Source organism: Coptis chinensis, unplaced genomic scaffold (genome assembly GCF_015680905.1).
Source record: "Coptis chinensis isolate HL-2020 unplaced genomic scaffold, ASM1568090v1 utg920_pilon_pilon, whole genome shotgun sequence".
Lineage (NCBI taxonomy): Eukaryota > Viridiplantae > Streptophyta > Magnoliopsida > Ranunculales > Ranunculaceae > Coptis > Coptis chinensis.
In genome coordinates, this window is record NW_028238193.1 from 237,560 (window position 1) to 262,013 (window position 24,454).

Here is a 24,454-nt window from a genome sequence, read left to right on the forward strand (position 1 = left end):
AGTTCACAAATCAGCCACTATCTCAGTTGAAGGTTTCACTCTCGTTTTGACTTGGGAAAATACTCACCTCCATTTTCCGGTTTTTGACCCTTTGGAGGTGAAAATTTTCACATCCACTTGATATTCACCTGCATTGGGAATGCTCTAACCAGTGGATTGCACCATTTATATATATCCCAGTGGCGACTGGACAAGGAGAATCAATAAAATAAGGGACATCTTGAATCTTGTTACATGAGTTGGTTCGCATGGAAGAGAGAAAAAACTGAAGGAAGCTCATTAAGTTTAGTGTGTAAAAATTGTACCATCCTAAACTTTATCAACAAGAAAGCCATTAGCTCCTAGGCATATATTTCTGGCATAAGTTGAAACTCCGGAACAGCATCGGGGAAGTAATATATTTATTTCATTTCAATACTACTTTTCATGTCAATGTGAGGATGTGGTACTTTTTTGTACTCCTCATTCGCAAAATCAAAAGAAATGATGTCATAATAAGCGTCCCCTATGGGCATTCCCAATTCAAGATTTCAAGCCACTCTTATTCTCCTCCACGATAGTTCTATTTTCCCTTCCACCGTTTTCGTGAAAAGCAAGGTGAGAATATCCAATGCAAATGTGAATATTAATCTCGGACGGTATGTTTGATTATGTAATAATATAAAAATCGAAAAAAACGCGCTAGACGGAATGAAAGATCCTGAAACTAAAAAAAACCGAAAAAACACGGAAACGGAATGAAACATTCTGTACCAAAATGAAACCGATTTTTTTTTTAAAACGCACAAGACGGGATGTTTGATTCTGTAATAATGTAAAAATCGAAAAAAAAACACGCTAGAGGGAATGAAACGTCTCGTCTGAAGTTAAAAAAAACCGAAAAAAATCGAAAAAAAGGAATGAAACATTCTTTACGGAAAAAAAAAAAACACACAAGATGGAATCAAACATTCCGTCCGAAGTTTACAAATCAGCCACTATCTCAGTTGAAGATTTCACTCTCGTTTTAACTTGGAAAAATACTCACCTCTATTTTCCGGTTTTTGACCGTTTGGAGGTGAAAATTGTCACATCCACTTGATATTCACCTGCATTGGGAATGCTATAACCAGTGGATTGCACCATTTATATATATCCCAGTGGCGACTGGACAAGGAGAATCAATAAAATAAGGGACATCTTGAATCTTGTTACATGAGTTGGTTCGCACTGAATACTAAAGAAGCCTTTTTTTTCCCTCCTTGTCCAAGTTTGAATGTTGAAACGCAATTATTTTGCAAACACTTATTCCAGACTAACTAATAAGGGGCGTCTCATTTTCCATAGTTTCACCACATTACTTCGGCCACAAGCCAAACAACAACATCAAAATCCTCCAATCCAATTTCCTTTAAACTCTGCTACTTGCAGTGACATCCTCAAATCCTCAGTTAAGACCGGGTCGTTGATCAGTGGAAAACTAGTTCACGCACACGTGATCAAGACCTCATTACACCCATGTCTTTACTTGTTAAACAATCTTCTCAATATGTATTCCAAATGTGGCTGTATCGATTCTGGGCAGAGATTGTTTGATCGTATGTCGAAACGAGATGTTGTTTCGTGGAATTTGTTAGTTTCTGGGTATTGTCAGATGGAGTTTCATGGAAAGGCGATGGAAGTGTTTCACGAAGCTAGAGTTGCTGATGTAACGTTGAATAAGTTTTCTTATGCGAGTGCATTGGGTGTATGTGCTCAAATGCGGGATATTAAGTTAGGAGAAATAGTACATGGATTAATTTTAGTTAGTGGATTGAGTGTACACGAATTTTTAGTTAATTCGCTTATTGATATGTACTCAAAATGTGGTAAGGTTGATAATGCTAGACTTGTGTTTGAGAGTTCAGATAATGTAGATGATGTTTCTTGGAACTCGTTGATTGCTGCTTATGTTAGAAGTGGGTTTAGGGAAAGAACATTAGGAGTTTTGGTGAAAATGCACAAGTCTGGATTGAAGTTGAATTGTTTTGCGCTAGGTAGTGTCTTAAAGGCATGCTCTGCATGCTTTAATGGTTCAGGGGAATTTGGAAGAGTTATTCACGGTTGTGCAGTCAAACTTGGGCTGGATTTTGATGTTGTTGTAGGGACTGCATTACTTGACATGTATGCGAAAAATGGTGGTTTGGAGAATGCAATCAAGATTTTTAAGCTCATGCCTGATCGAAATGTTGTCATGTTTAACGCAATGATCGCTGGATTTTTCCAGTCAGAAACTGAAGTGTCCGAAGAATATGCAGATGAAGCGCTGCATCTCTTTTCTGAAATGCGAAAAGAGGGAATTAAGCCCTCAAAGTTTACATTCTCAAGTATTCTCAAAGCTTGTAGTGCTCTTGATGCATCGGAATATGGGAAACAAATTCATGCTCAAATCCTTAAGAGCAATCTCCAATCAGATGAGTTCATTGGGAGTGCTCTTGTTGATCTGTATTCTCTATCTGGTTGCATTGAGGATGGACTCAGATGTTTTCACTCAACCCCAAAACTAGATATTGTTTCGTGGACATCACTGATTGCAGGTTGTGTTCGAAACTCACAGTTTGAGCTAGCATTGAGTCTCTTTAGCGAACTTCTGGTATCTGGAAGGAAGCCTGACGAATTCACTATATCTTGTGCTTTGAGTGCTTGTGCAAACTTGGCTGCTTCAAGATCAGGTGAGCAGATACAAGGTCATGCTGTTAAAACTGGACTTGGGTGCTTTGTGATTGTTGGTAATTCGCTGATATGTATGTATGCAAAATCTGGGGATATTGATGCTGCCAATCTGACATTCAAGGAGACAGAGAACTATGATATCGTAACTTGGTCTGTGATGATCTCAAGCCGTGCACAGCACGGTTGTGCAAGTGAAGCTCTCAGTCTCTTCAAGGAAATGAATGGTTGTGGTGTTGCACCAAACCAAATAACTTTTCTTGGAGTTCTTACTGCATGTAGCCATGGAGGCCTCGTGGAGGAAGGACTCAGGTAAATCTTATGTTACAAATTTTCTAATCTCGAAATTCCAGTTCTACTACTATTAGCTAATGACAATAGGAACAAACAAAAGGTTGTATTGTTTCTGGGAGGAATACTTCATTGTCATGATTACAAAACTAAAGCGCATTATTTCAAGATTTTCTTAGCATAAGCTTCATTTTAAAATAACTGACACACCCTTTCATGTGTCGATGGCTATAGGTACTTTGAAAGCATGAAAAATGATCACGGGCTAAATCCAAACGTGAAGCATTGTGCGAGCGTAGTTGACCTCCTTGGTCGTGCTGGAAGACTGGATGATGCTGAGAAATTCATTATGCAGTCTGGCTTTGAGAATGATGCTGTGATGTGGCGAGCCTTACTCAGTGCTTGTCGAGTCCATGGGGCCTCCGTCACTGGAGAACGTGTTGCAAAGCGAGTAATTGAGCTTGAACCTCAAGCTGCTGCATCTTATGTGTTACTCTACAACATCTACTCAGATGCTGGCATACAGTTGCCGGCCACAGAAATCAGAGACCTGATGAAAGAGCGAGGTGTGAAGAAGGAGCCTGGTCTAAGTTGGATTCAAATTGGGGCAACTGTTCATTCTTTTGTTGTTGGTGATAGGTCCCACTCAAAGAGCCCTCTTATATACAAAACGTTAGGAGAAATGTTGGAGAAGATCAAGAAAATAGGTTATGTAGAAAAGAAGCCTGGTTTCAGTGCTTCCCAGCAGGAACAGAAGGACTTTGTTGCAAATTACCACAGTGAGAAGTTGGCTTTGGCTCTTGGCATTATCAGTTTACCACAATCAGCTCCAATAAGGATCATGAAGAACTTGAGGGTTTGCCAAGATTGTCATACAACAATGAAATTTGTTTCGCAGGTAGAAGGAAGAGAGATCATTCTTCGGGACCCTATACGGTTCCATCGTTTCAGAGATGGTTCTTGTTCTTGCAGAGACTATTGGTAGTAGATTGATTTATTGCCACAACAACTAACTTGGCAGCACTCCGTGAAATTGTTAAGGATTTCACAAGGACATGAGGACCTGGATGAAGATCTTGTCTGAGGACCTATGGAATATCCAGCTAATATTCTGAATTTGCAGGGATAAATTTCCAGCTATGACTTCATGAAGATTCTTGAACTCAATGACAGACAATTCTTTAATCCAACCATGGGCAGTGAGATGAAGGCATGTATTGGGATTCCAAGAGCCACTTTCTTTCAGTTGCGGAAGACAAACTGAATGGTTATGAAGATCACCTCTGGCACTTGAGCTTATGGTTCTCACAGTAGGGCTTAACTGAATGATAGCCAATTACGCATCAGTCCTATTATAGCTTGTGAGTGGTGGACCTGATTGACAAAGCATTAAGGATTCTGTGCAAGGGAAGAAAACTCTATAGCTTTTCTTCCCAGTTGGTACAACAGTTTGTATTGCAGCTCTTGTTGTCTAGCAAACAGTTAGAATAGTTATTAGTTATAGGTTTTTCACCACTCGTATTCTTTTTAGCTATACGACGAATGCAAAGATTAAGCCGATGAATACGGATTCAAATATTTCTTGCCACTCTTCTTTCATTGCGAACTAATTGAGCTGAAGAAAGGAAGAGAATCGAAGGAATTTTGAACTTTGAAGGGCATGTAGCATAGTTGTTTTTAGGCACTGTAACGAACATAAATTCCTCAAAATTTGTCCGACGAAACAAAATGAAGGAACAACGAATTACAACACAAAAACAAGACCAGCATACAAACATCAAGGAGGTAAGAAAAAGTATCATTACAAGGTACGTCACGCAGCTCGCTAAAATATATTTGGCAAACATTCTCTGAATTTTGACAGAAGAAACTTCACCCTTCACTAATATTGCTTTTGGGTTTTAATTAAGTTCGGAAAACATGTGAACTACTCAGCTACTTTTTCTGTTGGAGACCTTAACGCTCCCATCATTGATAAAAGGTAGCTGTGCAGTTGTTAGATCCTCCCAATATGGACCATTTTTGCACAAAAGCTTACCGTGTAAAACATATATTTTAAATCCCACCACTCACACACTGCCCGTTCAGGCCCTATTGTGCACCACCCGGTGCTGCAAATGATATAGGGGCACGCACAGAAATGACAAATTTTGCAGCAGAAGCAGTGCGTATTGGGAGCTGAACTGTCCCAAACGAGTAAATCAACCTCTCTGATTTTCTGTATCAGTCCCAAAGGGCACAAAGAGCAAGACTTAACGTGAGAAATACCAAATCAGTCACTAGAGTCCACACTTTCACTATATGAACTGCTGGCATTGCGGCTGTGCAACATTAGGCCGCTCACATTACCTTCTATTGCTGAACCATCTACCCGCTTTTGAAAGAATTTCTCTCTCTCCATGTGTTTGGCAGGTGGGGGAGGAATGACAGCAGGCACAGGTGTGCTAGATTCCTTCGGCTCCAAACATAATGGCCGTATAAGTGGACGATGCAGCTTTTCCCCTTCAGCAGATCCAAGCAAGCCCACAGGTCGCTGCAAGTGGTTTTCATCTTCCGGTCTCATACAAGCTTTTCCTTTTCTGATTCTGTGAAACATAATGTTGAAAAGGTAAGTTTGAACTGCAGAGCACTTCTTTATGTACTACTGAAAAATATGAGGTTAAGAAGTCCTACCAATGAAAGAGTAAGTAATATAAAAAATTGAGAACAATATCCTCTACACCCATTGTGTAACTTAAATAACAAAATTGAAAAATCTAGGAGGAAGAACAGAAAGTGCCAAACAATTGATAAATATGCTCAAATGTTTCAAGAAAGGCCAATTTGTAGTAGGAAAAATGTTTAAGAGTAGGAAAAGTCATAGTTTCTCCACAACAATTGCCCTAGGGGAGAGGGCAGCAATGGGAACATTTAAATGGTGAGATTATCAAAAATGTTAATCATGTATTTCAATTGACTTTTTAAGGATATCTGCCAACAGCAGTTCTTATCCAATTTAACATCAAAGACTTGGAGTTTCAACATTATCGAATCTCATATTAACTAGCTATACTATGTCCTGTTGTTTGACTGGAAATCTGCATAAAGTCAAGGAAGACTACTCAACCATTGTCGGGGAGGACGGGAGGAACAAAATTAAAGCGAAAAATACCTTCGGAATAGCATCTCGCCCTCCTCTTCCTCAGCTTCTTCATGCGCAAAATGGCTGGCAATGGAAGTAGTGTTAACTGAAAGAAGTGCATCATGTCTAGCAAGCACATTCTGCAGCTGCTCGTTCAATTTTATTGCTTGTGAAACCACTTTCTCATCACTGCAAATGAATTATAATAAAAACTAATTGATTTGGCGTACTGATAACTCTTACCATGATACACTCATTTTAATTCACAAAAATCTAGAAGCCTTACCGAGAGGTTACCACAAGGTGCATTACACGTTGCTGTTGAAAAGAACATTGTTCCACAAGATCTAGAGTGAATTCATCTTTTGCTCCCTGCAAAAATAATTCAAAGTCATTTACATGGTGTAAGTGTTTTAATGCATACACAATATGATAATAATCTCTGCAAGACTTAGAATACAAAACACAGCCAATATTGGTGGAAGCAACATAAATGAGATGAGGCAGTTGCCAAATAATACATGCAAAAATAAAGAGTTACTTGACTTGTACCTCAGGATGCTGACTATCAATAGCGTTCACCACATCTCTCAAAACCTCCAAAGCAGCAGCAGCTTTTTCAATTATACTGCAAGAGTGAATGATAATATACCTTAAACAAAATATACCTCAGTAACAACTTCGACATATATGGTTAAATGGTTATGTATCTCTCTATCAGCTTGGGCTTTTAGATGACTCTTTATGTATTTATCACCAATTCATCTAGGATGCACAACACCTCAGAGCAAGGTTTTCAAACAAATTGGATAAAACAAAAACCAAAATCAAAACGTGAAATATAGTAAAAAGAAATAGGGTATCATCTTTCCAACCTGAAGATAAGAAACTCTCAACCTAATACATCCCACATAAGCCATCCACGAATAGGAACTCTTAACTTACGACCCAATATCAACACTGAAACCCCTCACAGTTACGAGAAAATGTTTTATGCATTGGCTGTTCTACCCATCTTTTGTGAACTTAAATTAACAATTCATTCAGAAATTTTGGCATTTTCCAGTGTCAGCTCATAACATGAAATTTTTTCCTAATTTTACTTTCACGGTATAAAATGTGCAAGCAGAAGACTTGAGTTTCTACCCATAAAAGGTAACATCTTTTCAGTAACCAACACAAAAAAGAGGGTTGAAAGCAGATGTAAACTGGATAGGATTAATTATGCCTAATGTAGTTTCACAACTAAAGTTGCATATTAGATTTCTCTATGTATTCTCTATAATAGAATCAAAGAAAAAGGTGAACCTACAAAATGATAATTACAGAATATGTAAAACAAGAGAACAGGCACCTTGATTCGGGAGGTTTTTGAGGTTTTGGTTGTTGTGGAATCTCTGCACATTTTGGAGATACAGGTTTCCCTCCAGATATCTTGTTTGTTTGCGCAATTGAGGTAGGAACTTCTATGGGGAGAACACGAGGTGCTTGAGAAAACTTTACCCCTGCACTCTGGAGTTAAAAGTAACAAATTTTGAGACTTGGAACTGCAGTATATTGAGAAAAACTTCAGCTCCTAATGGAACAAATAGGTTTTCTTTATATTCATTTGACCCTTCATTTCTCTGTTGTAACAGCCACATATATCATAACAGCTTCACCTTTTACAGGCATGCAGATATTGCCAACATGCAATGTAGTTCATAAATTTATCTCAAGACCGAAAACATATGTAACAGTAAAGCTGGACACCATAACAAGATTTTCACTTACTAGACAATTAACTCATTTCATCGTGCAATACTAGGCTTGAGTTAATTTTTGTTATATCAAAATCACCGCTGAAAAATAAGTATTGCAGGTTTGACACATGCACGTACCACTAACTCAAAATATGAAGCATAGTACTGAGGGAACTTTCCAGATGCTCCTCCGAGGGATGTCTGTGTTGCATCAAGAAGAAGAAATATCTTCTCCCTTACGGGCAGATCCGACTGCAACACCAAATATTAAAAAAAAAAAATGCGAGTTATTCAGGATGCAACCAAAACAAAAGGTGATGAGATCAGTAACACTAGGCTGTTGCATATTATACCTTTTTCTTGACAATCTTCACTAGAATTGGAAGAAGTCCCAAATCAACCACCTGACTGTGAATATGTTCTCCACAGTTATTCATCAACATTTCCAACAACTGCAAAAGCAATTGACAATTGAATAATTAACAAGTCTCCCCAGTATAATAACACCAATAACATATCGAAAAAAAGTGGGCAAAGACAGACATTGCACTCACATTAATGGCCCAGAGCTGAACATTTGAGTTTTTACTTTTAAATCGTTTTTTAATAGCTTTAATTAAGTCTTTAGCTTGCCTGCTCATACAATACCAAAAAATGATATAAAGGTTCAAACTTTGGAACTCTTCAAGCCTATTGCATCATAACTGTATACTTAATATGGTAATTAACATCATTAGAAAGCTTAAATAAAGCAATTAAAGAACATACCCTGGATCTCGAGAAACCAATTCACAAATTTCAATGTTTTTCATCCAATCCATTTCGTTCATTTTCTCATTCGTTGCAGCCATAACAAGCTCAGACGCCATTATAGTTACCGATAAATTAAAAATAGCAGTTGAAATGAATATGTTGAGATCTGGATGAAAATGATAACGAACCTGACAAGACTTAGAAAAGGGAGGAGTAATTGAAAAGAGATGAAGCCCATACACGAAACATCAAATAAAAAGTGAAGATAGCAGAGCAGGTGAGGAGTTTTATATTATTATAAAAATAAATAAAATAAGAGGGAAGCACCGGCGGCAAAAGTAGGCAAAGATTCCTAATTTCTGACAGAGTGTGCCTTTTTATTCAGTCACTCTGCTGCTGCTGGGTTCGTTGGAGTACCCAAAATCCAGATCGTTCCCAACTGTTTGTGGGGACACATCAGTTTTTAACTCATTTGTTTGGTAATGCTACTTTCTCATATGCCAGCTTTGTTGAACCCCATCATCATCTATTCATGTAATAAATTCGACTACAACATGATTACAACAGGTACTCAAGCTGAGGGTGAGATTAGAGCATACTTTCCCAATTCCCAATTCCCAATGCAAATCACAAATATTCAATGAATGAAACTTTAAAAAGCAATTCCGTATTTTGGCTATATGGTCTTGTTTTTTTTTTTAAAAAAATCGAAAAATAATTTTAGAAAAACACCAACGATAATAAATCACCAAAAACATTTTAAAAAAACGATGGAAAAGTCGTCAGGATTGCTAGATATAGCACCAAAAATAAGTAAAACATTCTGTTCTGTTACAATTCAGGGTTACCAGTAAATGTAAGCATAAGATTATAACAAAGGAGGGCGTTTATTAAATAAGTTTGGGACTTAGAGAATAAGAAAGAAGCTTGCATATTAGTCATTGGGAAAAGCCAAGGAAACAATAGGTAAGGTTTTTTTCAGGAAACCAAATGATTTTGATTTGGTAAAGGGGAAACCAAAGAGGCTTTGGGTAGGGCTAAAGAGTGTTTTTGAAAAAGCGCATGAAACCAAAGAAGCCGGGGAAACAGCTATTGGGAAAACTAAATAAGCATTTGGTATGGCTAAAGAGAGTGCTTACAAAATAGCATAGGACTTAAAAGAGGCGGGGGAGGGAGCTATGGAAAAAACTAAAGAAGGATTGAGTAATGTTAAAGAAAAGGTACCTGAGAAAGTGCAGATTCTCGAAAGGGGGAAGGAAGCAAGAGGGAAAGCAATGGATGATATGAAGAGTATTGGTAAAGATTTGAAGAAGGGACATGAGTCATTATGGGATGATAGAACTGCAAAAAGGAAAGCTAGTGGGTTGTTCCAATAACGTTGTAGGAACTTCACTAATTTTCTTCATAAAGGAAGAGAGGTCCTTTACAATGCAGTAAAACACTTGGCGTCCAAAGAAGCTCTGGATCCAACACTGGGGGTGGTTCATCTTCTTGGTTTAGCTACTCGCTTGGATGCGGATGATTTTTCTGGTATTAAACTATCTCATATTAAAACTGCATACATGGAACCTCTCTTAGATCTTAATACATAAGCAGAGTCAGCTTTGACTGTTATATATAACTGGTAGTGAGAGTGATGATGTGTATGTTAGAGTTTTTTTTATGTTTTTTATTGGGCATGTTTTGTTTCTAAATGGTCATTCTACCAAAAATTATCTTATGTTTTGAAAAAAAATTATTATTATGCCACATTGATAAGGTGTTAGACAAATCTTCACAAACATTTAGAAGTCCCTCAGTTGCGGGATTCCACGGACTTTTGGAGATTTGGAGATTTGGTTTTATGAGTAAAAAACATAATTGTTGATTCCAAGTTGGTCGAACCCCAAATGGTTCGTGCTTTCAGTTGATATTAGATTATCTTAAACAGACCTTGGCGTTTTTTTTCATCGCCTTTGATGATCTTGTTGTGGCGGCATGCCCGTGTTTTGTCAGTAGGTTTGATACTATGGTGACAGGATTTCGGGCGTTATGGAGTTTCATGTGCCCCAAACGGATGTTAGTGATGCTAAGTCGTGGAGTATAACTCAAGTTCATGAAGTTCATGGTAGTGGTGGTCCTTGGGACTTTCATTTGTTTGTTGAGCGGTGATCAAACGATATGGAATGTTGTTGTTGCCCTTGTTGGCACAACTCGAAGTTTGTGGGCCTAGAAGGGATAAGACGCGTGAGCTATGTATTCCTCATCCGCACGACACGCTTGTAACCCACAACTTTGAATGCATATTATCTAACTCCCCGTATGCGCCAAAAACAATAATGCTTTAAATTTTTTTTCAGAGGTTGATCAAATCCTAAGTTTAGTTGTTTTATTTATCTTCTTCATTATATGTATAATATGTATTCACACCTTATTTCTTTAGGAAAGATATGAGATGGGGATGAGGATTGTCATGTATCATTATAGCCAATAAATAGATGATGGCATATTCTCAAACATATCGGCAATCCCAACGTGCGTATGACGAGACTCAAAAAGCATATGAGGATATTCAGCAAGTGTACACGCAACAACATCAAGGATATGAAAAACTTCAGGTTGAGTAGGGCTGTCAACGGGGCGGACTTAACCAAATCATATTTGATATTTTTGAGTCCAAGCCTAGCCTTAGTCCTATTGGGCAAGTTCGGATTCGGGCCAGGCCTAGGTCCGTTAGCAATAATATGGGAACTGTTATTTTTGTCTAAAATTTAATCAAATTTGTAAGTGGGAAGAATCAAACCTACAACTTTTGTGTGGCAGACACAATACTAACCAATATGACTTTCAATTTTCTATGTCAACTTCTAGTAAATATAATAGATATATTAATAATATTAAATATAAAACACATAGACTATTATAAATTTCGGGCTGGGCCATTATCGGATCGGACATAGGTATGTCCAGACCTGGTCCAATAATCTTTTTGGGCTAAATTTAAAGCCTAAGTCCTTATCTTATCGGTTCGGATTCAATCGGGCGGCTTGTCCCGACCCATCGACAGCCCTAAGGTTGAAGGTAGTTAATCTTCGTGCAGACAGAAAAGATCTTGGTTATCAGGTTAGGAACTTAGAGGAGCAGTTTCAGAACATCCAAATAGAAATAGGAGAGTCATCGAGTGGTAAGGGGCGTAAGAAAATAGCCAAATAAATTTTATGTAATATGATAGATTTTGGATCATTTTGGATACATAATCATAATCATATATTTTGGATCATATTTATCATTTTGGATACATAATCATAATAATAGGTTTTGGATCATTTTATAGCATTCTTATCATTTTGGATCATAAGTTTTGAGTTATTTTTATCATTTTTAGATACAATTGACAATTGCACAGTCAATTGCATAATTATTAATTTTTTCAATTACGTAGTTCATAATATTTAGATAAAACACACGCGGTTTTGGCAAAACCGCCATATGGAAGTCCAAGCCCAAGCCCAAACCCATGCGGTGTTGGAAAAACCGTGTCGCGAGAGAGATTTGATACAACACCAAAACTGAAACCAAATTTTGGTCGATTTGGTGTTTTTTGGTGTTTTTTCATCAACATGTGTCTCTCCTAAAATGAAAAAACACCAAAATTTAGGTTTGATGCTAAGAAATTATCTCACCTAAAATGGTCTAATTACTTCAGAACAATGGCAGTGGTGCTTCCGTAGCATAGTGGTAGTGCCGGGAGTTTTATTTATTCAATATCAAGAAAAAAAGGCTACTGATTTCGGAATGATCATAGCACGCCACACAAGGTGAGGCCGTTGGGGTGGTCCGTTAAGCCCAGTCCACAAACAGGCATCATTAAAAACCCAATCCTCAAAATTACTATCGTTTTGCGAGTCTGCTGAAGTTTTTTACCAGTTAGAATTACTATCGGTTAATGCCTGTGAGCTTCTTCGAAAGATAATTCGAAGCGTTGGTAACAAATCCAGTTTGTGTTTGGGGTGAGATTTTCGGGTATGATCCAGATTATTTTCCGAGCCTAATCCAGTGACTCAAACGGAATGTATGAGCTCAAAGTAATCCAGGTACTGACAGTAAACCTCATCTCTCTGTTTTTTTTTTTAAAAAAATCCTTCTTCGAACTTACAGACATATACTTTGTTTTGTGAACTCATTGGTTCAATTGTTATAGTTAGTTCCACCCTTAAAGCATTCCCAATGCAGGTGAATGCAGGTGAAAAAGAAGGAAATGTGAAAATTTTCACCTCCTTTTTGTTCAAATCCAGTGCCCAATGCAGAGGTGAAAACCACGAAGGTGACTATTTTCCCAAGTCATGACCAGGGTGAAACTTTCAACCGAGATAGTGGCTGATTTGTGAATTTCGGACTGGATATTGGACTCCGTCTCGTGTGTGTTTTTTTTTAAAAATTTTCTGGACGGAATGTCTGTTCTCGTGTATTTTTCGATTTTTTTTTTTTTTTTTTTTTTAAAACTTCAGACAAAGTACCAGACGGGATATTACGATCAAAAAACCTCTAGACGGAATCCAACATCCCGTCCGAGATTATTTTTCACTTTTGCATTTGGCAGCTTCATCTTGTTTTTTACTAAAATGGTGATAAGAGAGGAAAATACTGTCCATGTGGCGGTGATAAGAGGGGGAAATATTGACTTGCATTGGGAATGCTCTTAATGTCATTGTTGAAACTTGAAACAAACTCAAGGTATAATTTAGGTGATTTGCTAAACTGAGTTGTGAAAGTGAATAGACCTCAGCGTTTAAAATAAGATAAAAGTGCACAAGCAATTAGCAAGGATCAAAAAGTCTATTACATATAACGAACGTAAAATCAAATTATGAAGCAAATGAAATGACTATCTCCTGCTCCAACCTAGAAAAAATGTATAGTGTTGGGGAGTAGCATTGAGTATGAAGCTTGCTGAGTTGTAACCTTCTGAAACTCTAGAAAATCTTATTCTGATCTTTTCAACCCCCTCAAGTCTTCAAGCAGTTGAGCTGCAAGAGTTAACCGTATCCATCTAAAAGCCTTATGAAGCTGCTAGAGATCCTAAAAGAACAGCCAAAAAGTTAATCCTTTACTAAGGAGAAAAAAAAAAGTGGCTTTATTACATAGAGATGAGGGGTCTGGATTTGGAATCAATAAAGGTAGATGGGATATACGTTGGTGGGAAAAGTGAAGATTCTTTATGTGGGTGGAGGCAGGGAAAGCCCCACACCCTTATTTTCTTCCTTTTCCCTTTTTTGTTTGGTGCTGAAATGATTTTGGTGGGTATATTGTATACTAATCGGCAAACAAAGTTGTCAATAAAATTATTTTTCTCTTTCCTCAGAGAAGCATGTCTGACTTGGCAGGCAATCTCTTGAAGAAATTGACAGGTACAGAGGGCAACTTGTTTCTAAACCTTGGATGTCGTAGCATGTATAGCCCAGCCAGCACTGCTACCACCTGGATTGGTGTCACGTATAGAACCATGGCCCAAATTAATGAGAAGATGATGAAAATAGCTGTGGCTTTTGGGTCACGCCAGCTCAGTATTGCTTGAACCCTCTCGCCCTGTGTTGCCAAGTCACCTGCCACGGTTTGTATCCTCCCTGCAACACTTCGCAGGCGGTCGTACCTCATCCTTACAATTTCAGGCGGCCTTGATGTTGGAAATGTATCAAATTCCTCATCCAGTTCGTCTGGGTGGGCCCTGTCTGCGTGTGATAATCGTGGATCCATATGCGGTGGATTTCTTGGCCTAAATCGATAGTTCCATATTCCAATCACAAAAAGGTAGAGGAACACCGTTGGTAAGATCAGTTCTGGGTAGCATACCAGTATTAGGAACAACACATGCACGAGACAAGTTGTCATGGGGTTTTTCCAGTGGCAGATGTCATCAAACCATCTTCCGACTCCTACTATCCCAGATAGGACAGACATTATGCGGTTGAAGTTGGCTTTGCTTCTCCTGAGGCTCCACATGTGGTAGTCTACATCTAGCATGTATTCAACAGTCTCCCTTCTAAGCGGTGGCTCAGCGCGGGCGAGCCTTGCCGCCACTAATTGCATTGCTTGGTGGCGCAGCCAATCTATGTGACGAACTGGAATGGGCTGGATATAGTGCATTTTCGGGAGCAAGGGCATGGCATAGAGACTGACCATGTTCACCCACGCTGTGCATGTGAAGCGCAGTGCCAAGTGAAGTTCTCCAGTCTTCTTGAGACCCGAAGGATGGAGGGAAAGCAAAGGGTAATAATGGGTGTAGACTCGGTCAGTTTCCAATGTGGATAACCGAATTCTCACCTTTCCAATCCTCTGATCCTTAGAGTCATCTTTGTGCCCATTAATGTGACAATTGTCAAATACCCCAATAGTAATGACTGTGCACGGGTCATAAACCTCCCATGTGTACTGCTCATTCCATTGAGGTACCAATGTGTTGAGGAGTGTTCTAGTTCGAACCCATTTGTTCCCGTACTTGGCCACACAGTATGCATCCGTTGCCCTTCCGATATGGGTCTTCATGGGAAGCAGGTTCTTTGCACTCAAGATGCCTAGTTCTAGAATTCCAACGGTTGGCTTCTGGAGTTGTTTGGCTGATGGCCGGAGATCACTGCTGTAATGGGTTGCCTCATCTAAGACATGGTAGCCAGCGTCGATACATAAACGGAGGTGTATCTTGCTAGAGAATCTCACTTCCTTTTTCTTCTCAGTATTGGGCTTGCCATCTTCCGTAGAAGAAGAGGACGGACTTTGCAGATTGAACCAGCGAGCATCAACCATCTTGCTCTCAAATCTTGGTCTAGCAACAGAAACTGGCAATATAAGTCTTCCAAGGATCTCATTTTTATTGGGACCGACCCTGTCCTCCACAGTGATGATTATGAACTCATCCATGGGCTCGGGCACCACAAACATGAGCTCATCATCCCATCTTGGATTGACAGAACGTATGGTGGGAGGCTGAGTGATTCGAAGCTGGTTACCTAGCTGTATCTTGACATAGATGTCAGCGCGACTTCCGTCTGACGGCACAAGGTCCTGAGCTTCTATAACATGCATTCGAAGGTAGAAGAGTCTAGGAGAGAAGTATACCTTGGAGCGGGTATTGGACAGGGATTCTTGACTGATGGAGTGAGCATCTGAGTGCCATGCTTCAGGGAAGGACTCATCAGCTTGGGTGCCCATCCAGACTGCAAGCATTATCTCCCCCTTCGTCTTTTCCCCGTTCTTTTCCTCCAGTCTGTACCACTGTGCTGCCAATGGGCTGTCAGGAGGAACTCGAAGGGGAACCTCTGACATGTCGAAAACAACTCTTCCCACAAAGTCATCCTTGGTGATGGTATCCCTGTCCTTCACCACTACCTCAAGTAAATTTGATTGTAAATGCTCTTTTGAGAAGGCAAAGATTTGGGTCCAGACAGGACTCTGGTTCTTCTCAAAGTGCCTGGTGACGCCTTTATAGTTTCCAAGCTTCACTTCGACGTACGGATCAAGGCTCCCAGTGATGTCCATGGCAGGCAGATCTCTGGCCTTGACTACATTGACATACAGGTAGTGCATCTGCTCGACAAGATCAAAGGTGCTTGCTGTCTTGTATCCACCTTTGTAACGCATACGGGCTGCGAGTGGTGGGTATGTCTCCACCAGTCCATATTCAGGCTGTCCTGGGAATTGCATATGCATTGCGGTTGCTTGCCCAACACGTGCAAAATCACTTCTCTTCTCTACTGTCACAGGTTTGTCAAATCTAAAGCCAGGAAATGAAGGAGGTGGAGCAGAAACAGGGAAAGGCACACCTGTATTAGTTCCAATGGAGTGAAACGTCCTGACTTCTTTTTCTTTTTTCTTCTTCTTCTTCTTCGGGTCATTGATCATGCTTTCTCTGTCGAAGTTGTTGCTGATTTCCTGAAGGGGTGGCTCTACAGCGCTGGTGGCATTGGATTGCAAAGTTGCTGAATACGAAGGATCATAACCGACAAAGATTCGAAGTGCAATATCTCCACGTATGTGAGAAAAGATCCCTCTCTTCTCCAGGGGGTAGCGATTTACCGTTGCTTCAGACTCGATAGGAATTGACATACCAGATATCTTGATTCGACCAAGGAAATTCTTATGGTGACCACCTTTAGAGTCATTGTACATGACAACATCAATAATACTATTAGGGAGTTCACTAGGATTGGTGACATTGAACACAAGCTTCTCATTCCACACTGGATTAAGCTCCCTAACCTTAGTTTGAGTGCGGCATCTCTGTTGGTTGAACTCTACTTCGACAAAAGGACTTGCTGATCCCAGCCCGTCTTTCGGCATGAGATCACTGGCATCAAGAACTTCAACCACTAACTTTGCCATGAGAACAATTTAGATAGCCTGGATTGGTGTGTTGTGCTCAGAATTCAATAACAAAGTGGTGGTGCATATGTGAAGTGAAGGAAGGAAAAAGTAGTACTAAAGAAACAAACAGGACTAGCAAAAGGAGGGGAAAGAAAGAGAGGTAGGGAGAAGAGTAGAGTAGAGGCTGGATGGGAGATGGCTAAATTTGCAGTAAGAAGACAGAAACCTTGGAGTCCAAGTACTGTCGTTTGGTGTAATGTGGTGGGTCCTTATTGGGTCATGCATATATTTGATAGAGACGCAGAATTTATGGTGGGTGCATGACATGGCTTTTTTTTTTTCTCACTTCGCATTTATGGTTGGGATGGAAATTATATGATAATCTTCTGTTGGAAGAAAGATATGCCCCATCTTTGTTTTATTTTTCATTATTTTGATATTTTCGTGAATCTCCTTGCTTTGGTACGTCTAGTATGTTTTAGTTATTTGCAGTAATTCTTATTATTTAGGGCATTTAAAGGGATTTTTTTCAATCTTCTGAAAAATTGCTACATGCAGAGTGCGTCAGTTTTTGAGTTTCCTGATGAGCAACCCCTTGAAAGAGCTGCTTTAGTGCCAATTCAACATCAGATGCCAAGTGGCACCATTTCGTCCAATATAGTATGTAAGCAAATGCTTAGTTGACACTAATACTGAAAATAATATTGTTTATGATATGCAGCGACATAAAAAAAAAATTAGTAATATTGTTTATGACAACTAATCTAATCTAAATGTGGATGTAATGGAAATGAAATTTCTTCTCTTTGATAAATCAGACGAGTACTTTTCCCTCCACCTCAAAATGAGCCACCTCATTCTGAAGTAGAAGGTATTCAAGGTAATATAATGAAGGATAGAAAGTGATTGCTTAAAGGTGACATATCTTTCAACAGGACACCTTTTTAACGCACATATAATGCTTGGTCGCTTACACATTGTGTTGGGTAGGCTCCATCAATGCAACATAATTACTTACATCTATTGTCAAACAGTTGTGTATTTATCTTGCCAAATTAATAGTATTTTGAATCAATTGGCAAATAAGATTAGGAATGGTGATGACTGATGAATGATCTACGAAAAAAATATGATGACCACGGCAAAGTTTTAGCCGTTGTCTTATTAGATAATCTTTTTGGTTTTAGATGAGTAGCCCTCCATTTGTGATTCTTTATTTGAAACTTTATATTCGGGACACTGAGGGGTTACATTGCCCGAAGGCTCTCTCCGATGTCATGTCGAGTTGTCGATGTCTATATATATATATATTCAAATTGTGGTACAAATTAGATGTCTAACGTCAATGTTTTACTCGTCATTATCACAACTTTTTGCGTAGTACTTGAACAAGACTTCAGAAGTGTTTTCTCTTTATTTTTTACCTTTACATTTTTTTAAGAAAAAAAAAACTAAGATTCTATGGTGAAGTTAGATAAAAACGTAAAAGTTGTTATTATGAAACTGAGTTCCCCTGTTTCAAATGTGTTTTTTCAAATGGTGAAGTTAAATTACAAATAACTTAGGTAAAATTGAGATACCCCTGTTTCAAATGTTTTTTTCATATTGTCTCCCGTTTTGAAAACCGAGAGACATATTTTTGTATTTGACGCCTCCTGTCAATTAGTTAACTGTTGACTCGATCAGCCACAAATAATTTATATAGAGTCAACGGTTAACTAACTGACTGGAGATGTTAAACAGTGGATATGTCTCTCAATTTTTTCAAAACGGAAGGCAATCTTAAGAAAAACGTTCAAAAAGGGTATCTTAAATTAACACATAACTTCATCTTCACCTACCAAAGAGAAAAAGGGAAGTAAATGATAATGACCAATTGTCTTTCTTAATTAAACGACATAGCTGGGTCATTATAAGTCTATAACCAGTCCATTCAGAGTCCTTTTTCTAGCAATAATGGACTATATTTGCAAAAGACAAAATCATGTTTTAACTGGAAAAAAAAAATATAAAAATTAAAAATGGATTAAAGAGACATGTGGGAGAGGGCATCACCAGTCACTACAGAAAGTAACCACAGAAAGAGGCGCTTCTTTGTGAAAGAGAGGGGGGCATATATGATAATATGATATCCTTTTTTTTACCATCATTTAATCGTGTACTACTAAAACAATACTCGAAAATTGAAATAGGAATGGCCGAATGGATATTTGGTTAGTGTCGCAATTTTCAAGTTTTATAAACCTGAAACTGGAGATAGCTATGCTGCCTGTCAGCCTGTGTACAGTCTAAAGAATGAGAGATCGGAATTAGCCTTTAGAAACTTCATTTCTGTGCTGACTGCTGAGGTCAAGGGACAAATGGGACACTGGTCTCATGGGAAGTTGCGCTCTAAAATCTATATTCCCATATTGAAGTGTTGAACAATGAAACAAAATGGTTACTTTTCTTATTTGGTACACTGAACCATTGAAAAAACATATAGGTGGAAAAGGTTATCCTGACTTTCCACCATCTTATATATTTGAAAAAACATATCTAATACAGTAATACGAGTATACCACATTACACACTCTCCAGTACTAATTAGTTTATGTAAGCGTAAATAACGTAATATCTGATCCTATTAAGTCATTTTCGTGAAACAATGTGTTGCAAAATGCAGCGCGGCACTTTGTGTCATAGTACTGTAACACCAGTGAATAGAAAGAAAACACATTACAGATATGTTTCAAGAAGAGAGCAACGAAAAAGAATCCATGTAACATCATTGTATTGCATTGTATTATATTCTAGCATAAGATATTGTTTTTACACAAGCTATAATATAATTTCCTTTTGGAAGATGTGGGTTAGCAGTTTAGTACAATAACTATGCTTTTGGGGTTGCGAGAGGGGGATGTGTTTGCCTGTTTGAACGCCGTGGAGTGAAAAAAAAATGGTCAATGATTGGGTGGTTGGGATGTAGTGGTCCTAACGACCAAGCACATATAACAGTGCGAGCAAGCAATCCTCAAGAAAAGATGAAAAGATGCTAGATTAGTAGAATCTCAAAGAAGAGAAAAGGTTTGTGGGGAGAGGTAGGTTTTGTTTGTAGCAATACTGCCACTTGGGATAGCACATGCAATAGCTACTCTTTTGGCTTTCTGTTCATACCCACTATAGATGCACATTGCACTATGCCACTATCTCTTTTACTTATTATGATTAATATTGAAGCATATATTGACATTGGTGCATCAGTGCATGGACATCCAATTCAATGGTGTGAAATTAAGCACAACGACGTTATCATATTATGATTCATCGTATGCATTTGTCCATGGATATAAAACTCATAATATCTGTTTTTACATATGTTAAAATGGGAGTCGATAGACTGATAGAAATAAGAGTTAAATGTTACTCAAAGTTTCATTGAGTTGTACCTAAAATTGATCGAGCGCCGTCAACCACGAATTCACACCGAGAGAATCACATTTTTTGTGAATACTAAATGGTTCAACTCGGATTGTTGAGAAGGATTCAGTTAATAATAGCTCATCCACTATAAGATAATAAGATTGGGTTCAACTCATTAAGGCTCTGAAAATATATCTTTGGTCACAAAAATACACTGATCAAACAGGCCCTAACACAAAATTGACGGTACACAAGGTCAGAAGGAGACACAAGGAGGATACTAGGATGGGTTAAGATGAAAGACATGAAACCACTACCGATGAACCGTGGGCATTACTGGTTGTTTTCTCAAGAGGGCCTAAGCAGCAACTTTAACATATTTACATACCAAGACATGGGCTTATATATGTTCTACATTGGGCCACCTCAATACATCCTGTGTTTGCAATCAGTGCCGCAAGTCCGCAATAACGGAATCAGGTTTGAACTGGTGATATACAGGATTTTCAGTCCGCTGCTCTACACCAACTCTTTCAGACGAATCGTCCGGACTTAGGTCTATGTCAAATCAATTAAATGGACTATATTTAGGAATGCTAGTTACTTTTTTTAATGGTTAACAAGATTATTGGCTGGAGTTATTTAGGTCGTTTACTGATCAGTAGACTGGGGTCATTTGCGAGTTCTTGTACTGTGGGCGTACCTCTATGACAACTGACGGGTTGTGCTTTGTGGTGAGCGGTACTTTGATCGGGCCCATAGGACAGAATTGCTGCGAATTACGGGGGTCTAGCAGTTAGGAATTCCAGCTTTAGGACAAATCCGGCATGATGTCATATGTACCTCAATTTATATTTACAAGTATGATGCACGGGGTTTTGGTGCATGTAAGACTGTAAGAGTAACATGTGTAGCAAAAGAATGTCCACACAACTAAAACGTAGCCAACCTATATTTCTTTTTATACTCTTGCAATATGATATATATTACGATATTTTGACAAAAGCAGCCATTGAAATTTAATAATTCAAATAGGGACAAAACATCATAAAAAAGTGACCAAGAGATTTAGATATACATATAAAAAATAAAAAAAATCACTGTTGTGGGATTGTAGATGAGGGTCGCGATTTTTAAAGTAGTTTAGATATGCAAAATTATATTTACATATAAAAACATAAAATTAGTTTAAGGGTGTCGGTTAAGAATTGTTTGGACTCCAAAGCCATATGCATAATTGTCCCACCCCAAATTTCAGATAATAAAAAAAAAACAATGATATTCAATCATCTGAAACCTATGATGAAAAAAATCCTAATAACTCCATTACCAAACACGATATAGAAAAATGAGATCAAATTAAAATCGGAAGAACAACTCTTCAATCACGAATTCAATAATTTCTAACAAACTCTATTACATCTGTCTCAAAACAAAATAGTCCAATCGTTGTAAAAACTTAAACCCATCAAAGAATCCAAGAAACTTAATCCAAATCAAGTGTCTTCATCCATCCCTTCAACCCGAAACTTATTCTACCATCTATGTTTCCAAGAACACACCCACGTCCAAAACAAAGAAATGTGTTCTACTTGTGAGTGAAAATTCAATTTCAAATTTTCTTTGGTATGAGTAAGACTAAAATAACATATACAGTACTACATTCAATCTTCCAAATAAATAAATATAACATTGCTAACCATTTCAACTTGGAAAACAAGATAGTTTCGTTTTCCAAAGCGCATGTAGTTTCTTCCCAAGTAAGATTTCAATCCCATTATCTCGTAAATTAATTTAATTAAAATTTTACCTATAACCGCTTAAGTGTTAGGGTAGGACAATGTCTTTGCATAAAAGTTAATAAGTTCTATCCTCCTGCAAAACAAAATTAGATTTCACAAAACGTAATCCTTTAAAGTATATATTTATTTCACTCTCACTGCAAACATCATGAGTATACATAACCTGACATAATATATCACTAATATTAATATTTATGTCACACCACCATATCCATCATATCACGTTAACCATATTCACATTCCTTCGTAAGAAATTATATGCATCATATCATAATACATAACAATTATATCCAACAACTCGCTCATACATAAAACCAATATTTTACTTAAAAAACACTCGTCTATTTATGAGAACGAGAAAATATCACAACCAAGGAGTACATTCATCTCTCGTGAGTAACAACTTACACAAACCAAGTATGCATTATATCATAATACATAAATACTCATATGCAATAACTCACTCATATGTAAAATTAATATTTTACTTTGCTTATTAATTATCTCATTGACTCATTTATTAATAAACACTGCCCAACCTTTAATTCCTACTCCACGATTTACACTTCACACATTTGTCAAATCGCACATACTCGTGTGCCTCACTCACACCGAGTACCACTACAAGACATATGTCCCAATCGGAATATCGCCTAGTTAAAGTTAAAGTTTTGGATTTTTGAAAACATATTTTTTTCATATTGTAAACTCGTATCTTTAGAGTGAGTCACCTTATCTCTCGAGCTTTCCATACACATAAACAAAGTCTAAAAATAAATAAAAAATATAAATATGATCATTCATGGCACATTCAATTTAATACATTTAAAATCATTCCCACCATATTCAATAGGAATCACCCATCATAACACTAAAAATCATTCATGACATATTCAAAATAAATACCTTATATTTACATCAAACACAAAATTAGCACATTCAATAAATACCCATTAATGTAACACTAACATGTCATTCAATGACATTCAATGAATATCTTAGGTCATTTTCGAAGAACAACTCTTCACATTCAAGGAATCCACCTTATAATTTAATCCATCAAAACTTAAACACTCAAGGAATCCAAATCAAGTACATCCCATGCAAGGCTATGAATGCCTTAGTTCCTCTCTAAGAATGGCTTTTCACATTCAAAGATTAGTCATAAAAATTTCATTTTATTTCTTTTCAAAGAAAGTGTAAATGAGATATAAAAAATGTAAAGCGAAACATTAAATTTTCACAAGACTTTTTACAACACTTGTTAACATCTTCTCACACAATAGAATCATTAATAAATATTCTAAACACAATAATCAATCAACTCACCTCATTGTCAATTATATAAATCATAGATATCCTAATTCTCAATTATGAGTAACGCGTTAATTAAATGCCTCATTAATACCTTTTAAACCACCACAAGTATGTACACAATTAAGTACTAACATTGTACATATATAATTATCACAATAACTACTATATAATATATAATATAGTGGCTGCATTTTTACTCAAAGTCCATAAAAAAAAATATCAAATAAATCTTTTAAGATTGAATCAAACCTTTGTAGTTCTTATCACCCATTGTAGTCAAAATCAAAGTCTATCGTCTTTAATATATATAATTGTATAATACCACGTCAAATCTTTTTTTAGATAATGCCCAATCATGTTTATACAAGTTTCGACAACATCATACAACAATTGATCGAGTGTAAATGTGTCTTATTATTGGATTTGTTCACAAAGTTCAATATGTCGAAAGTTCAAAAGTCAATAACATAAACCAAGTCTCTTTTGGCATAGTTGCATTCATCATTGGTTAGTATTCGAAATGGAGCGGTTCTAACACCGGATCGGACTATATCCATGCCCGGATCCATTTTTTCAATAAAAATCGATCCTTGGATCCATGACCCCGAATGGATCCAAAATGGCATACCATATCCACAACCATTTCAAATGGGATAATTGATCCGACCCGACCCGACCAATTAACATCTTCTCACACAATAGAACCACCAAAATTCTCAATCACCCAATCAACTCACCTCATTCTACAAAAAGAGAGACCTATTATTATTTGGAAGATATATTAACAAAATTTTATATTTTGGATTTGTATCTATAGGAGGATCCTACTATTTATAATATAAAACCATATTTGAATCCAAATCTTTCAAGATTGGAAAAACCTTGGATAATCCATATCCGAATCATTTTTTAATTGGACTCATTTTTATTAAATGTCCAAACCAACATCTTAAATGGGTTTTCAATATGGAAGTCGGATCGGTCAAAACCAAGCATTCACA

The 24,454-nt window shown here is 37.5% G+C and overlaps 3 protein-coding genes and 1 long non-coding RNA gene across 6 annotated transcripts; 2 read left to right on the top strand and 2 right to left on the bottom strand.

The window, feature by feature from the left end:
- The first annotated feature begins 1,114 nt into the window (after positions 1-1,114).
- On the top strand, positions 1,115-4,566 carry LOC147472661 (pentatricopeptide repeat-containing protein At3g13880-like). The gene is made up of 2 exons (XM_086588428.1): positions 1,115-3,000; positions 3,214-4,566. The coding sequence occupies exons 1-2, from the start codon at positions 1,256-1,258 to the stop codon at positions 3,962-3,964; spliced, it is 2,496 nt and encodes an 831-aa protein (XP_086444554.1). The 5' UTR covers positions 1,115-1,255; the 3' UTR covers positions 3,965-4,566.
- A 157-nt stretch (positions 4,567-4,723) lies between these two features.
- On the bottom strand, positions 4,724-9,235 carry LOC147472662 (ENTH/VHS/GAT family protein). Of its 3 annotated transcripts, XM_086588430.1 has the most exons (10): positions 8,923-9,061; positions 8,611-8,761; positions 8,397-8,475; positions 8,196-8,294; positions 7,981-8,094; positions 7,455-7,612; positions 6,653-6,728; positions 6,387-6,472; positions 6,131-6,289; positions 4,724-5,564 (listed from the first exon to the last, which is right to left on the bottom strand). In XM_086588430.1, the coding sequence occupies exons 2-10, from the start codon at positions 8,709-8,711 to the stop codon at positions 5,252-5,254; spliced, it is 1,185 nt and encodes a 394-aa protein (XP_086444556.1). In that variant the 5' UTR covers positions 8,712-8,761; positions 8,923-9,061; the 3' UTR covers positions 4,724-5,251. The 3 variants fall into 3 exon arrangements, with proteins under 3 accessions (XP_086444556.1, XP_086444555.1, XP_086444557.1); XM_086588429.1 differs by having other exon boundaries at positions 8,611-9,235; XM_086588431.1 differs by lacking the exon at positions 8,397-8,475 and having other exon boundaries at positions 8,611-9,076.
- A 3,001-nt stretch (positions 9,236-12,236) lies between these two features.
- LOC147472663 (uncharacterized) lies at positions 12,237-17,746 on the top strand. The gene is made up of 2 exons (XR_015210733.1): positions 12,237-12,668; positions 17,491-17,746. It is a non-coding gene; the product is annotated as an uncharacterized LOC147472663 (long non-coding RNA).
- Positions 13,370-17,421, bottom strand: LOC147472664 (FT-interacting protein 7-like). Its single transcript, XM_086588447.1, has one exon. It carries the CDS (start codon positions 16,948-16,950, stop codon positions 13,933-13,935), a length of 3,018 nt encoding a protein of 1,005 aa, XP_086444573.1. The 5' UTR covers positions 16,951-17,421; the 3' UTR covers positions 13,370-13,932.
- Positions 17,747-24,454: the final 6,708 nt, after the last annotated feature.

Coding starts and splice junctions, on each gene's coding strand:
- LOC147472661 (XM_086588428.1), top strand. CDS start 1,256: ATGTTGAAACGCAATTATTTTGCAAACACTTATTCCAGACTAACTAAT. Junction 3,001..3,213: donor CTCGTGGAGGAAGGACTCAG/GTAAATCTTATG, acceptor CGATGGCTATAG/GTACTTTGAAAGCATGAAAA.
- LOC147472662 (XM_086588429.1), bottom strand. CDS start 8,711: ATGGCGTCTGAGCTTGTTATGGCTGCAACGAATGAGAAAATGAACGAA. Junction 6,473..6,652: donor TTGATAGTCAGCATCCTGAG/GTACAAGTCAAG, acceptor TTATTTTTGCAG/GGAGCAAAAGATGAATTCAC. Junction 6,290..6,386: donor CACCTTGTGGTAACCTCTCG/GTAAGGCTTCTA, acceptor ATTCATTTGCAG/TGATGAGAAAGTGGTTTCAC.
- LOC147472664 (XM_086588447.1), bottom strand. CDS start 16,950: ATGGCAAAGTTAGTGGTTGAAGTTCTTGATGCCAGTGATCTCATGCCG.